Here is a 16569-nt window from a genome sequence, read left to right on the forward strand (position 1 = left end):
TAGTAGCGTGCATCCTACTTACCGGTGTTAGTCCGTTTCTCCCAATCAATATGTATGTCCTAAAAGCTCTGCACCACTCGCTCGGCCATGAAGAAAATGTGGGTGCTTGCTTGCAGCTTGTTGTGACTGGCTGTGCGCTCTGGCGTGAGGAAGAGACGGAATGGTCACGTGACGGTATGGTCACGTGACTCACGCCAGCCATATAACATTATTAAACAGAAATTTTATTAATTATTATTTTTGTTATTCTTGAGGGGGCACCAACAGAAAATTCTTAAAAAATAAAATAAATAAATATATATAAAAAAATCATTAAACCTCAAAAAGGGCACTTTGGGCACATGGGAGAAAAGGGGCAGGGTCTCAAGCACCCTCCGCCCCCCCCCTCTGCACGTGCCTGGTTTCGTGTATATCTGCTTATTAGTTGTGTTTTTATTTTTCCTCCATCTCCTCTCTGCCACCCTGCAATTTCTCTTCAGCTGTTTTAGGTTTTCATTTCTCCATGGTGTTGTAAGTTTTGACTGTAGTTTTTTGATTTTGAACAGAGGAAGCAAGTCAAGAGCAGCTTTATGTCTGCTGTTAAAATCATCGACATTAAAATCACACGAGGCAGATCAATTATTAGGAGGGATCTTTCTAAAAACTTCCAGAAAACCAGCAGCCACTTCAGGGGTTAGATGGCGTTTTATTAGTTCTGACAGAGGTCTCCCAGAATAAAAGTGGTGAGGTTAAAAAACACACAATGATGGTCAGACACAGCCAGGTCTACAACAGAGGCCACAGTGGTGGACAGGCCATACGTGATGACCAAGCCCACGGTGTGTCCTCTGTTGTGAGTTGGCTGCATGACATGTTGAGTAAAATCCATGAAATTTAAGATACTTAAAAAATCTAAGGCTAGAGGATCTAAAAGGTTATCTACGTGTAGATTCAAATCTCCCGCTGAAATAATCCCATCAAAGGAGTTGAGTAAAATAGATAAAAACTAAAAATTGTTGAATAAACAGTCGTCTGCTTCGGAGGCCGATATACTGTGACACATACAAACTGAGGCATACTAAAAACAGCTGCAGTGCACTCGAAAGTGGTCAAACTTTCAAATAAAACAGATTTTGCAGGAAGTGTAGAAGAAGATTTAAAAGATTTCACCTCCGTTTTTCCATCCCTGGTTGAATAAATAAAATTTTAGTTTGGTGTGGAGGCCTCTGTGAGAACAGCAGCAGCATCTGAACTCAGCCATGTTTCCGTTCAAATGAAAGATTATTGTCTAAAATCGGTCATTTATAATAAAAGTTTTGTTCAGCAGAGAGCGAACATTTAAAAGAGCCATGTTTATAGCGGCTAGAGATGGAATAACTGTAGGACTTATTGAACGTGGGACTCTGGACAACTGTTTGAGATTATTAAGGTTGGGCCGGTTAGTGTTCTGTTTTTGTGATCGCTCTCTGCTGATGACAGGTATGTGAGTTACTGTGAAAACCAGGACTGGGTTCATAGGTGCCTGGACCGGGGGGGGGGCATCAGGATGCGGGGGCAGGAGGCTGAGGCTGCTGAGATGAGCATACAGGAAGCTGTGCGCTTCATGTCAGAGTCTCCAAAGCAACACTGCTGACTTATGGCTCTTACACATCTGGGCCAGTACGGTTGGGGAGGATTGCATCAGTTTGGTCTCGTACGGGCAGTGTAGCGCTCACATGCAGCTCTGAGGAACGCAGAAATCCCCGAGCATGTGGGCGGTGTTTACGAGCGTGGGGAACTCTGTGGTGTCCTCCTCATTAAGGTAAACAAAGGCGGGAGTGAGCTGTTGCTGGATTAACTTTGTCCCTCTTCTCTCACTGCCATGTGTGTCCTCAAACTCCGCCCGCACACACACACACACACACACACACACACACACACACACACACACACACACACACACACACACACACACACACACACACACACACCACACACACACACACACACACACACACACACACACACACAAACGCTGCTCTCACCTCCCATTGAGACAGAGATGTTCGCTGCTCAGATAAAACCACCAGACCTTCTTCAACCCAAACCACCTCAAGCAACAAGTGTGTGTGTGGTGACGGTGGGGGGGGTTGTGCATCTGTGGACGTACCTCTGGTTTCTGGGGCAGGTGTTGGTGGAGCAGGGGTTGCTGAGGTGGCACTGGCCGAAGACGTACTGGTGGTCTTTGAAGCCCATGCAGCGGGCCACACAGCCACTGGGGTAGGTGCGGCCGTTAGAGGCACAGACTGGGATGAAGTGGTCGGGACAGCTACAGGGGAGGCCTGAGGGAGACGGCGGGGGAAACGGGGAGCGTTAGAACAGACACCAGCCACGCGTGATTTTAGACCACTAAGAGTTGATCTGAACACCGTCTGTAGGAAGCTGCAGATACTGAAGTAGACCTAAATAAAACTCAGGTCCTATTTTAGAACTCATCAGTCAGCAGAACCAGAACCTGTTCCAGCAAATAAAACAACATGTTCAGGTTCTCCTCTCTAAAGCTGACGCCCCAACGCCAGGGCCACAGCTCACATGTCATGGCCTCCTCTCCACCAGAAGCTCTGCAGCAAGCACTGAGCTGGTGACCCTGGTGACCCCTGGACTAAAGTGTGATAAGCACAGATCCCTTCTGGTTGATCACTGATTAAAGGTAAGAGAGACAAACCAACCAGCGATGTGGCCATCACTGGAGAAGCTGGAGCCCAGACATGTTCTGGTGGAGCAGATGGTTTCCCCTGAGAAGCAGCTGCAGGTGTTACAGTCTGTCTGGAAAGAAGAGCCATGGTCTGAAGGTACCACAGCCAGAAGACACCAAAGGCAACACGTCACTGGATCTGTTCCCATGAATCACCTCACACATCACAAACCAGGTCAACTAGAACAGGTGTGTACTAACTTCTTTCTCTGAAGTAAACATTTGAGGATTATTAAATAGCTGGGACAGAGGTCAATGAGGTCACACAACCTGATGACCTCATTGATGACCTGAGGGGTCGTGTTTCACAGTCAGATCACCCTGGGATAATCCAGACCATGTCTAAGATGCCAGAATCAAACCTACGTCTACATCGTGATGTTCTATGATGAACCAGGTGTGTCTTACTCTTCCTCTGCCCTCCTACGATGCACGCCTTGTCCGTGTCCACACAGGGCATCTCCACGCAGTTCTCCAGACGCCCACTGGGACCACAGACACAGACCTCGTAGCAGCCAGGAGAACCAGCGTGAGTTGGGACTTGGATGCGAGCGCCCTGCTGCACCAGGAACTCTGACGCTTCCCCCAGTTTACAACCTTAAACAGGCGGGTGGTGTGAGTCTAGGGTGGAGGCAGGAGAGAGCTGTGGATTCTGGGAGGGCCGTACCTGGCTCACAGACGTACGGCTCACAGCTGCTCAGGTCGGCACAGCCCTTCCTGTTGACCCGGCAGATGTTGTTGCTGGAGCAGGGGTTGGGGTTGCATGGGTGGATGACCTCCTCCACTATGCTGTCGCCAAGGGAACTGGGCACTGGAAGGAGAAACCAGAACCAGAATCAGAGCCTGTCTGAAGACCAATGAGCACAGATCCAGATTGGGTGAACTTGGCTTGTTTGCTTGGTTCTAGTTGGACGTTTTACAGGAGTTGGACAGAGGGACCATGCAGTGTCTGGAAGTTTCCTCCAGATAGTAACTTCCCACAGAACTACTCTGTAAGTGAGCTGGTGTCCTCAGACCGCTGGCTGAAAGCGCTGAACTGAAATAACAGGTTGTGAGTAATTTATGGTAGCTCCTCTGACTTCTAGACCCAGCAGCTGGTCCTTTAGAGCCTGAGTAGGTCTAGATCTGCTGGCAGAAAGAACACCCAGCACAACCTTCAACAGCACCACTCACTGAGGTATCGATGGAGGGGGATACAGCGCTCAGGATCATCGATGGGAGACAGAAGCTCACAGATCCTCTCTGGAGTTTGTCCTTCGTGGAAACGTTTCCTGTCTCCACATTTGGTCAAGATGTCCACACAGTCGGACCTGGGAACAGGGAGGAGGCACAGGCAGTCCACCCTCAGCACCATTTCTTTTTTTTTTTAGTTTATTTTCATTTATTCACAGTTAAAAATAAAACACAAAACAGGTTTGCAAAAACAAAAAAAATGAAAAAGGAGCGGAAAAAAGCAAAACTTGTGTTATCTGTTCCCCTTAACCAAAATAAATACAACTGACAACAAAGTTATTATAGTCAAAAAAAATGTCATACCTGGTTTACGGTTAAATATGTCTATCTCATAGCATCATAGCATCATAAAAGCTAAGTATTCATTTTTATGTTTATTAAAGGTGTGGCGAGGGCCGCCTCAGGAACGCTCCCATGACCCCCTCGGTGGCCCTCTTAGGGTAAACAGGAAACCGCGATGGTCAAACAGAAGACATTCAATTAAATTCAAATTCAAAGATACTTTATTAATCCCAGAGGGAAATTTAAGTTTCAGTACACACAATTCTGAGATCAGACGTACATACATAGGCATAGACACATGACAAGAATTGGTGACTGTGGTCATTCGCAACCCGAGTCGCGCTACCTTAATAGAGATCAGAGGGTTTACATGAGGACTGGTCAGGTGGAGGAAAAAAAAAGGCACTTCAGAGTTACCCTCCACAGGGAGGGCAGCTTTGCTATGCAAAAAACACCTCAGACAAAAATGCAACAGACTTTAGACATTACACAACATAAGTGTCCACTAGGTGGGCAGGTGGGGTTGGGGACTTTCCACACATCAGTGCATGCAGCCGCGATGAGCAATGCTCGTCACCTCTGTTTGGACAGGGGACGAAATTGGGTTAGAGACCACAGTGACTCCTGGAAACGGTTCCACGACCTTCACCGGTCTCAGTCCCGCCCAGGCTGGGATAGGGAGACAGAGTTGCCATGGCGACGGCAGCATTCCACATTTCTTCTGAGGGGGGAGGTAATCACTTCAGCCTGACAGGCTCAAGGGCACCAGATTCAGATAAGAACTTGTTTTGGGGCCAGACAGAGATAATTTCCTCTCTGTCTTAAAGTTCAGTTGGTCTCCAACCCCTCTAAATCCAATAATGGCATAAATTAATTTATTCCCAACCGTGCTGACCCGTCAACTTTCTTCTTGATCGAATCCACCTTCTGTGCCAGAGTCTGAATCTCAGCCAAAGTTCCAAGCTTACGACTCATCTCGACAATTATATGAGTTTGTGCGTTCATAGCGCAGTGTAATCCATCCCTGAGCTCCGGGATTGAGCCTATATTCCTCGACAGCTCATTAATTTTCCGGTAAGCCAGGTCACCACTCAGGCCAAACAGCAAGAAACCTGACACCAACACCACGGATACCCAGACGTCTTCAGAATCCTCTACAGACAGTTGAGAGAGGCAGATCAGGTTCCACTGTTTCCAGGAGTCCATGATACGCCCAGCTGGCTCTGTCCAAGAGGGGCAACCGGGAGCCCCTTCTCCCATTCTCATGATGTTCAGTGGGACCAGGTTCCGGATCTGAGCCTTCCTGCTAAAAGCACGCAGGAGACGCAGAGGCTTGGAGATGCATGAAATGTGCGTCACCCCGCTAACACCTGAAAACCACTGCGACACCACTGGGCGACAACATCTGCCCTCAAATGTTTTCAACATGTTTTGCACCTTTGTAAGCATGAACTTGACTTCGCCTTCATCTAGTCTCAGAATGTGGTTACACACCTATGCTGAAGACAAAAACAACTCCATGTCACATTGTCAAAGAGTCGGGATGTGGTTACAACTTTAAGAACACATAACAGCCCAAGCTGTGGTTACGCCTACGAAGTAAAAGGTCAACGATGTCACTGTCCCCTCATGAGCCAATGAAAAAGTGACCAACAAAGAACGAACAGGGCTCTCAGGTGCGATAGAACAGAGAGTCTTGCAGGACTTTAGAAAGCGCTCTGTGTGTGCGAACCATTTTATAATCAAATGTGTAATGAGCGCTGTGAACACGGGCCGCACCAAGACGGCGTAAAGGATCAGCGCTTTAGGCGCTGCATTTATTCGTATGCATATCCGTATGTACATAACCGAATGAACTACAATGAACCAACTGAGAACCACATTAGACCCAGTCTCCCATTAACTGGATGTCATGGTTTCTGTCAAGGCCCAGATGCTTCTGTCATGCTTACTCATGATGGTCCCAGACCACTGGGCCACACAGGAGAGGAGGCAGAGAAAGGACCTACTTGCATATGACACTTCCTCTGGATTTGCTGTGACACGGTTTGATCTGCAGAGAACAGGCCACAGCCTTCCACATGTCGGGGAGACACTTCCTGATGTCCAGAACCGGAATGTTCATGAACGGCATCCGAATCGTCCCGTTGGACCACAGCTTCATGTCGTTCATGGCTCCCTGATCAGACTGCACATTACAGCTGCGGAACAGCTCCGTAGGCCTGAACACACACACACACGCACGCACACACACACGCACACACACAGTGAGTAAGTGAGATGTGAGCATGCCATGCTGCACTGAAAACAACTTCCACCAACTTGTTGTGGTCATTAATAAATGAATCTGAATCTGAATAAAACAGCAATAACTAGGAGCAAAGGTCCATTTTAATCTCCAACCCGGTCTTGGAGCTCCACTATCCTCCCGCGTTTTAGTTGTTTCCCTGCTCAAACACACCTGCTCATCATAGCTGCTCATCCGTGGTCCAATCCTAATCCTGGCACTTCCACAGAGTGTCCCCATTCTCAAGTGCAGAAGTTGATCACTCCCCTTTTGCACCATGGATCCACACTTCACCCAGTCCACATCGATGCGGACTTGGGCGAAGGGTATTACCCACAATCCATTGCTGCAGGAGAATATGAAAATATGTATTTTCTAATGAAAAGAGTTCATTTATTGAGGTGATTAGTTGATGCTCTGAATGTTTTAGACGGAGCAGCAGTGAGTGTAAATGTATTTAAAATTATTGTTTGTGTGTTTGAAAGTTTTTCATGAAGGTTTTTAAAAAAAGCAGCACCATCATCCCAGAATGAGTTGCAGTCGATGCCCCAATTCGGTATTTGCACACTTGTGCACCACGCACTCGAAGGCTTATTGCGCACTTCCTCCAAGGGCGCAGTGCGAGTGTTGGGATTGGGCCTGCCTCTGCAGAGGCCTGTTAATAACCTGCTGACTAAAAACAGGTGTGTTGGAGCAGGGAAATAACTAAACCATGCTGGCTGGAGGGCCCGGGTTGGACACCGCTGCTCCTGATGCTTGATCAGTTTGGGCTCAGCCGAGGCAGCTGGGTTCCATCTGAACGTCTTTGGTCACCTGGAGGCGAGTCTGATCTCAGATCAGCGTGTTAAACAGCTGACTGGTATTAGAACCATACTGGTGTTCAGATGTATCACCACATAAAACAGGTATGAAGGCAGAGGAGCTCTGAAACAAACCCAGTCAAACCAGTTCTGGACCTCAGAACCACGAAGAAAACCACACGTGTGCCTAAATCTTCTATCAACATGAAAAAACTGGGACATCTGTGATACTTCTTTCTGGTGTGAACCTAGAGGGCGTTCTGCTGAATGATGAATCCATTGACCTGACTTGTTCTGGGTTCGACCCAGAGAAGAGCGGAGACCCACCTGTTGTTGAAGTTGGTGCAGTAGGTGAGGTCCTTGCAGCCCAGCTGGCAGGGCTCTCGGACATCTGCCAGGCAGGCGATGAGCTCCGTCTCCACCGGGCTGTACTCACAGAGCTGGTCAAAGTCCTGCCATGTCTGGCTGCCCCAGTGGGTGCTGATCTCTTTACACATGTCCCTGTCACAGCACAGAAGCACCAGTCATCAAGTCAGCCTGACTCCAGCCCGAGACCTGCGCTGAACGTGCCGCTGCACCTGCACAGAGACGTGTTCGCCTTGGAGCAGCAGTGAAGCTTCGCATAGTCCATCTTGGCAGGATGGGGGGGTTCCTCCTCAGGAGGTGGAAGAGGGTGGGCGCTCCCCAGAAAACACTGCCACATTGGGTCCTGAGGGAGGGGCTGGGAACCACACTCGCTTATCAGACCCTCTATGATCTCGTGCTCTGTGTGCAAGGTGTGGAGGATTCTCCGGCAAGCGTCCTGGCAGTGGGTGGCCTCTGCCCGCTCACAGCAGTACAAGCCTGCAGGACAAGGTCACCGGGTCAGATCAGAGCCTGCTCTGTGTGGTGGAGGCTCCTAACAAGTTCATAAGTAGAGAAAACATTTCACTGTGACATGCTGTAGTTGGAAATTGAAAAAGTAGCTTGAGATATTTTAAGAGCTGACTATCTGCTTCTAACTCACCATTAGCGTTGTTAGCTCAATGTTAGCCTCTAGCCTGCTTCAACAGCTTAAGAGTAAAATAAAAATCGTTTTCCTTTCTTTTGCTTCTGGGCCGCTCATGTTACTGGCAGCCTTTATTCTGCCAGCACAGACTCGAAAACCCTCAATATGATTGGCTCCAGATCCAGGAAGTATGAAGAAGGACAGATTGTAAACAGAGGGTGTTTCTCAATGTCAAGGCACCTGGCCTTGCGAGGCGATGTCTTACAAGGCCAGGCGCCTAACACGGTCCTTCCTTGGCCATAGAAAACGGTTAAATGGAACAGACTTGCATTACGTGACCACGGCGGTCACGTCACGTGACGCGGAGATAACGTCATATTTTTTATGTATTAGTTTCAATATAAATATATAACGAGCCTTTTAGTTTTTGACTTGTGTATATGTTTATTAAATTTAATATATGAGCGAGTTACTACCCGCTAGCCACCAAAGCTGCAACTACTAAGCAACTCACCAACAATAGATGACTTCTTTAGATCTAAAAAAAAATTTTTTTTAATTAGTTTACTTACTTTTAAACTTAAAATTTGCCCCCGAAGTAGCTGCCGGCTTCTGATCTGCCGTCCTTCTGAAAATACTGCGGTGTATTCTGGGTAATTTCTGACCAAGGCTAGGCTACAAGACACCTCCCGTGTATCCTTGCTCAGCTAGCTAAACGGCTAACAAACGGAGAACACACGCCTCGGTAGAACATGAACATTGGAACACGTCTTGGCGGCTCCCAATGACGTATCTCCTAGGCAACCGGGGCGGGGCCAAGACATCAAGGCGAGGTTCCTTGGTATTGAGAAACACCCAGAGACTTGTACCTCTTTAGCTTTTTTGAAAAAAAAAAAAAAAAAAAAAAACTGGCCTCCACCCAGCTCGCTGAGGATGAAATCTGTTTCATGCAGCCTTCCTTCCAACAGGATTGAGACATTAGAATGTTTTGGGATAATTTTGCTATCAAATTCATACGTATTGCATCTTTAAATAAAGAAACAAGCTCAATGGCGTCAAACGAAAAACAACAATGAACTCATGAAGCTCTCCAGAGCAGAATCACGGTGTGTGAGGGTCATCTCCAGCACATGGACCTACTGTCAATGGGACTGCGGGCGGGGTAGGACTCGGTGAAGTTGTTGACACACTCGACTAGCTTATGGCTGTGGATCTGGCAGTAGCCTTTAAAAGCCTTGATCTGGGACTCTGTGGGGGTCGAGTCCGTCCTGAAGATGGCCTCACAGTACTCTCTGCACGTGGTGTGACGGCCTGCAAAGCTGCAGCATGAAGAACCCACTGGAAGAAGACGGAGGATGTGGTAGACGGCGTTAGGATAAACACCAGCGATATACTGTGTGTGTGTGTGTGTGTGCGTGTGTGTGTGTGTGTGTCACTGACTACTTACTTTCATTTTTGGTGATGCAGCTGTAGAGGGAGTTCTAGAGAGAGAAGAGACAATTAACCCTAACCCCATATCAGACACAGCTAAAGGTCAGTCTTGTGTCAACAGTAAAGAGGGTGTGTGTGTGTGTGTGTGTGTGTGTGTGTGTGGGGGGGGGGGGGGGGGGGGGGTAGGCTCACAGATGAATGAATAAGGAAGGGTGCTTAAATCCTCCCAGTCTGGTGATGAACAATGTCTCCTCCGGTATGGTGGAGCACCAGACCGGAAACGGTGTTAGGCTCCAGGTCCAAGAAGCTCCCCAGACCTTAATCCCACTGATGTCCATCCTCCAGAGGCAGGAGGAAAAACACAAACCCACCAATTCTGACAAAGTCCAAACACTGATGAGGAGTGAGCTCCATCAGTCAGGATCATGTAGGTAACCTCACACCGAGGACCTCACCAGTGATTCATATAGTCTGCCTAAAAGGAGCTCATGTTGTGAGTCCGTTCATCCTGGAATCTCTCTCCAGGTCCATGCTTGCTAACAAAAGGTAGGAGCTTTGGTTTATTTCAATCAACCAGGTCCCGTCACACACAGGGTCGGCTGATCTTGTTTCCAGGTAGGGAGGAAGATTGCTCAGAGAGGTGCTGGTGGCTACTTCAGCAGAGCGAGTGAAGTCTCCATCAGACAAAGGTACAGTGGAGGAATGTGATGCATGCTGTTGTGTGGTTCCAGACTGTAGTGATTCTGGTGATGAATGCACACACCCAATGGTCAGCTAGCTTCATAAAGACGGGTTCAGATGAACCTTAGCCCCCCCCCCCCCCCCCCCCCCCCCCACACACACACACACACACACACACACCACACCCTCTTTACTGTTGGAACAAGCCTGAGAACTGGACAGCAGAGGGCAGCACATCATTCTGTCATCTCCACAGCTCCCCCCCCCCCCCCCCCCCCCCCCCAGCTCACCTCTGTCACCTTCTTGCAGATCTTGGTAATGTCATTTTTAGACGACGCCTGCAAGAGAAGCATCAACAAACATTTGTGAAGCTTTTGCTCACACCGGCGTGGAAGAGGTCGATGAGGTTGACGCCGCAGCGCTCACCTGTCTGCACTCCCTCCGACACTCAGGGGAGATGGCTAACTCACAGCAGCCCAGCCCGACCCAGCCATCGGACTTCCTGGAGACACCTGGACCAGATTTAGACAGAACTGAATAAGCCTGAACTAACGGAGGCTTTTATTAAAGCCATAAACACAAACTGTCTGTGACTGCAGAAGAACACACTCTGACAGAAAAACAAAGTCCTGGCATTTCAAAGTTTACACTAACAGAGTAAATGAGTCAAAGCTGCAGGAACACATCAGAGGAGAACGTCCACATCAGGTCCGATCCAACGGATTCCTAAGAAACCAGACCTTAACAGGTAAACATCGATAAAAAGGCTTTCCAATCTGGAGCAGGTTAACCTTCTGACAGGCAGATCGTTTCCAAAGGCCAGCAGCAGGACGGAAACTTTGATCCAGAGCCTGTTTTCATCTCAGCTGTTCTGAGTTTACAGCTCTGACAGGCTGACGCAGACAGAGCCTGGATGTGTGTACACAGTCAGAGGGCTCCTTCTGGTTCCAGACTCAATCTAGCAAGTCTTCACTAAACATCTGATGTTAATCATCATTTCTTCTCTGGTGGGTACCACAGGTGGTCCTCACGCGGGCCTTACCTGGGAGTGTAGAGTTGATGCACGTCCAAAGTTCATTCTAGAGAACAGAGAACATCAGTTAGTTGTCATTAAGAAAGCTCTTAACACCTTCAGGTCACCTGCAGCTACGACAGGTAGTCTGTCGACGTGATGACACCTGTAGGGACTTGAAGGCTGTCCAAAAACTTTAACAAAGTCCAGCTGTGGGTCTTCATCTTCATCCTTCCAGCTAGGTTTCATTCTGACCAGAACACAATAATGTGTGACTACATTCCTACCAATTACAGACGTAAACTCCTAATTTTTTATGGCCGAGAGAAACAGAAGGTTACGTAGTGACGTCCTAAGCCTCGCCAGGTCCAGGAGAAAGAGCAGTCGACTCTCCTGCAGCCTTCAGAAGGTCTGATCAAACATCTGATCAGGCACCTGGGAACAGGGACCTGCAGGGTCTGCCTGAGGCGGCCAGCTGGCAGGAGCATTTTGTCCTTCATAGGCTACCGTAGCAGCTCTTCCCTGCTTTTAGAGCAACAGTCTGTCCATGCGCTCTTCATCTGACCAATCAACCAACTAGAAGTTTAACTCGGACTCCATGTGTGTTTTAGTCTGAGTGGGTTAGGGTTACTTTTCTAAATAGTCATGATTACAGAGTAAAGCTTGTGTGTGTGTGTGTGTAGCTCAGTTTTGATGTGTGTTTGATGATTTGTGTGACAGCTGATAACTGATACAGCTGTGGTACACATGTTAGTGGGTGTGGACAGTGACCAGAACCCAGCGTCTTCAGCTGGAGCCATGCTGGGTTTGCAGCTTTCTTGGCTCACACTGGGGCCTTGATGTTGGTGTTAACCCTCTGATGCACATAGGATGGGCTTGACTGGGGGGGACTATCACTTCCCTAGATGCAAAGCCCCTGGAGAGAGGGTAAAGGACACACTAAATAAGCTCCATATTCCTAGAAATCCTCCTCAAAGGATTCTTCAAACCAAATGCCGAACACAGAAAAAGCCGTGAGAAGGTTTTATAATGTGACGGAGAACGTTAAACCCGGCTGAAAAACAGGAAAACATGAGTCTGTTTCTACTCCCGCTGGGCTTGTGTGAGATGTTGTGGGAATAATCATCACAAACAACTCCGTCGGTCTCCTCTGCCAACGTGTAAGGACGAGCTCCAGGAGGCTGAGCTGTGAAACACCACCACTGGTTTGTGTTTCTGCAGGGCCGAGCCCCGTGTAGAGCTGCTATGGACCAGGGACAAACATCTCCATCAGCACCGTAACAGCATCTTTACCCAGAGCCTGAACCTCAGATTTTACTCTAACATCTGGACGTGAGACAGGACCGTCACTCCAACCCTAACCCTGAAGCTCACCCTCCCTGTGATGATCATTTCTGTGAGTTTAGAGAAAATCCCACCATGTTTTATTGTTTTGATGATAGAAGCAGCCCGTCTGGATAAGAGGTTTTACTCGTACAACGGGTACTGTTCAAGCATCTGGCCTTCAGGACTCCTTGTGTTTAGCGATGAGCTTTAGCTGCTCTGGATCCAGGTCCTGACCTCCCAGTCTATTGGACATCCATGACCCATGAAGACCAGGCCTATCCCTTAAAGGCTGCAGGGCCAGAGATGTGCTTACCCAACATGGTAACAGGTACACCAACCAGGCCCCCAAATCAGAGGAAGTGTTCCAACGCTAAAGCTCCTCTGTAGCTAGGGGACTATATTGGGTTAGGAACCTGTGGGCTGTCCTCCTTTACTAGAGCCGACGAGGACCACAACCAGGACCTCAGAATTACAGATCTGTTAGTGAACTACTCTCCACAACCACCACCACAGCAAGGAGCTGCTGGTATCTGTTCTAGAGTGTTTAACGCTGTTGGACCGGACTCACCATGGACTCTGGACAGTAACCAGGCAGACTTTGCAGAAGATGCTTCAGACGTGACTCACTCTTGATGGTGGTGAGCTATGGGATGAAAACAAAACTTCAAATATTTTATACAATACAAGCAAACACATCAAATCCATCACAGGCGGACAACTTTCATCATCATCGACATCTTCATCCTCATTATCGTTGTAATCATCATCATTGTAAATTCAATTGAGTTTATTTATAAAGCGCCAAATCACAACAAGAGTCATCTGAGGGAGCTTCACACAGTAAACACTCCAATACAGGTCAGTTCATTAAGCCAATCAGTAAAAAGTTTCCTATATAAGGAACCCAGCAGGTTGCATCGAGTCACTGACTAGTGTCAGAGTCTTTACAGATATCCTCATACTAAGCAAGCATGCAGTGACAGTGGAGAGGAAAACTCCCTTTTAACAGAAAGAAACCTCCAGAGGATCCTGGCTCAGTATAAGCAGCCATCCTCCACGACTCACTGGGGATGGAGAAAACAGAACACACACACACACACACACACAAAGTAATGTGTCCATAGTTATATTGTGATGTCTTAGTAAATATTCTATTTGGTGAGAGATAAACTTTATTGTATTTATCCTAGTGGATCTATAATTCAACGGGTAAACTAGTAGTAGCACATTCAATGTCAAGGAAAGTAAAATGTTATTATCAGGAGAGGGAGAATGATTAAATGGTTAGCAGCAGTGTTCAAGACGATGGCCCCCTCCATGAGGCCACCACAGCTCAGCAGAACATCATTGTAGCTTCTTCTGGCGAGAAAAGTTAACAGCTGAAATAGCAGGAAATTATGCAATTAGAGAACTGGTAGAAGAAAGTAGCAGCGTGTGGAAAGTGGTCAGTATGGCCTCCAGCAGTCTAAGCCTATAGCAGCATCACTACAGAGATAACTCTGGATAACCTAGCTCAGGGGTCGGCAACCCGCGGCTCTGAAGCCGCATGCTGCCCTTCCACCCATCTGATGCGGCTCTCTGTGTTTGTAAATTAATGAATGAATATTTAATTAAATGTATTTTATTTTACTGCATTCATCTTTTATCTGTATGCCAGTTCTAAATGTAAAAATTGTCATCTGTCGAAATCTAGACCTGAAATGACAGATCACTGCTTGTGCATAATTAGATGTCTCTATAGGCGCTTTCTGAGCTGAAGAGGATTAGAGATTCGGGACTTTTGCCTCAGACAGGCTCATGGATGCGTCGCCACATTGGAGACAGGAAAAAGCGCTATTCAGCCAACGTTTCATAATAAGGGAACATTTTCTAAGGGACAAGTCTCTCTGAGAGACAGGGTTTGGAAAACACTCTCTTCAGTGAGGAATCTTCCCACATGCGCTCTGGTTCTTCTGCTGCCTGTGACCAACGTGCTACAAGCCACTCTCCACATCTACAGCTCGCTGTCCGCATTATTTGCATGCTGACAGTCAGCTGTGTTGAGCACAGTGTCCAGTATAATGCTCAGATGTTTTGATGGGAATCTTTTCTTGATTGATTTAGCTACCTCTGTGATGTGTGTAACGATTAAAATGTCAGTCCATCTGCAGCCTTCAGGAAAGGATGCTTCTAATCTTAGCAATGTTCCAGAGATGGAAGAAGGAAATCCTACAAACCTGTTTAATGTGGGATTTGAATGACATGTCCTGGTCAAAGATCACACCAAGGTTCTTTACTTTTTTTCTCGGAGACTAATTTAATGCCTGTCACACTCTGTCCCATCTCCCCGTTCTCTTCAGTCATGTGTCCCCATTAATTGCTCCCACCTGCCTCTCGTCACCCAATCACCCAATCTCCCAGCTCCTCATATATTTAAACCCTCTCAGTTCTGTGTGTCTTGTCGGTTCATTGTTTCTATGTCCTGCGTGCTCTGTGTAATTAAAGACTTTAGACATTCAAGTTAGCCTGCTTCTTCCCCTGCATGTGGATCCTCACCTCCGGCTCAACTCACCTGCACGTCGTGACAGAGTGAACCGACCAGACGAAGGATCCAGCGGGGAAGTTCTACCCTGGAGTACCTGCTCCGATGGCTCATCCCGAGCCACCAGCCGGCTTCTCCTCCTCCAACGCAGCCACGCCGCCGATGCCGCCATCGAGCCTCAGCAATCCTCTCCACCCTTCCGGAGCCAGATGGGAGGTTGGACTGGGAGACGCAGCTGGACCGTTCTTGCGTTGTGGGCACCAGGCTGGCTGTGTGGTCCCCCGGCATTGGCCCACGGTAGCGGGAAGGAACCCGGGCCCCACTAACACCACCAGCCCCAGAGCGGCACCGCAGGTTCACCGCCGCCTCGGCGTGCCAACTTGGACCCGCCTCCAGTCAGGTTGACGGTCCTGCCTACAGCGGACCCACCTCCAGTCGGGCCAGCGGCCCCGCCTCCGGTCCAGTCAGCACCTCTTTTGTCTGCAGGCGGAGGGGCCGAGTCTGCAGCCCATTGGACGGAGCTCGCCGGCCTCGGAGAGGAGCTAGGCTGGCTCCGTCAACTCATCAACCTCCAGGAGTTCCAGCTGGATACTCCAACCCCCCTGGTTCTCCAGGAGGGGGTTTCCATCCAGCCAGCGGTCCTGCCTCCAGTCCAGTCAGCAGCTACCTCATCTCCAGGCCAAGGGACCAAGCCGACAGCCAATCAAACAGAGCTCGCCGGTCTCCGAGCTGAACGTCAGATCCTCAGCCTCAAGGAGTTCCAGCTGGACACTCTATCCTCCCTTCTTTTCCAGTCATCGGCTCTGCCACCGGTCCAGTCATCGCCAGGTTCTGAACCTCCGGTCTAGTCATCGCCAGGTCCTACGCCTCCGGTCCAGTCATCGCAAGGTCTTGCTCCTCCGGTCCAGTCATCGCCAGGTCCTGTGCCTCTGGTTCAGTCATCGCCAGGTCCTGTGCCTCCGGTCCAGTCATCGCCAGGCCCTGCACCTCCGGTCCAGGCTGTCCAAGAGGCTCCGCCCCCAGCCCAGCCAGTCCAAGAGGCTCCGGCCTAGCCTGTCCAAGAGGCTCCGGCCCAACCAATCTAAGAGGCTCCGGCCCAACCAATCCAAGAGGCTCCACCCCTGGCCCAGCCAGTCCTGTCGTCAGCGCCTAGTCCGGCGTCTCCAGTCCAGTTTTCAGCTTCTAGTCCGGCACCTCCAGTCCAGTCGTCAGCGCCTAGTCCGGCGCCTCCAGTACAAACGTCAGCGCCAAGTCCGGCGCCTCCAGTCTAGTCATCAGCGCCTAGTCTGGCGCCT

The 16569-nt window shown here is 48.9% G+C and overlaps 1 protein-coding gene across 1 annotated transcript in view; it reads right to left on the reverse strand.

Moving 5' to 3' along the window:
* reck (reversion-inducing-cysteine-rich protein with kazal motifs) overlaps window positions 1–16569 on the reverse strand; it is a 99051-nt gene that overhangs the window by 24143 nt on the left and 58339 nt on the right. The window contains exons 3-16 of the mRNA XM_054751395.2: window positions 13322–13396; window positions 11458–11494; window positions 10842–10927; window positions 10706–10753; window positions 9751–9784; window positions 9444–9641; window positions 7894–8158; window positions 7643–7816; window positions 6238–6450; window positions 3887–4023; window positions 3381–3524; window positions 3122–3310; window positions 2688–2804; window positions 2129–2300 (exon numbers count right to left, since the gene is read on the reverse strand). Of these exons, the coding sequence (XP_054607370.2) occupies window positions 2129–2300; window positions 2688–2804; window positions 3122–3310; window positions 3381–3524; window positions 3887–4023; window positions 6238–6450; window positions 7643–7816; window positions 7894–8158; window positions 9444–9641; window positions 9751–9784; window positions 10706–10753; window positions 10842–10927; window positions 11458–11494; window positions 13322–13396 (1889 nt within the window). The remainder of the gene's footprint in view (window positions 1–2128; window positions 2301–2687; window positions 2805–3121; window positions 3311–3380; window positions 3525–3886; window positions 4024–6237; window positions 6451–7642; window positions 7817–7893; window positions 8159–9443; window positions 9642–9750; window positions 9785–10705; window positions 10754–10841; window positions 10928–11457; window positions 11495–13321; window positions 13397–16569) is intronic.

Source organism: Nothobranchius furzeri, chromosome 7 (genome assembly GCF_043380555.1).
Source record: "Nothobranchius furzeri strain GRZ-AD chromosome 7, NfurGRZ-RIMD1, whole genome shotgun sequence".
NCBI classification, from domain to species: domain Eukaryota; kingdom Metazoa; phylum Chordata; class Actinopteri; order Cyprinodontiformes; family Nothobranchiidae; genus Nothobranchius; species Nothobranchius furzeri.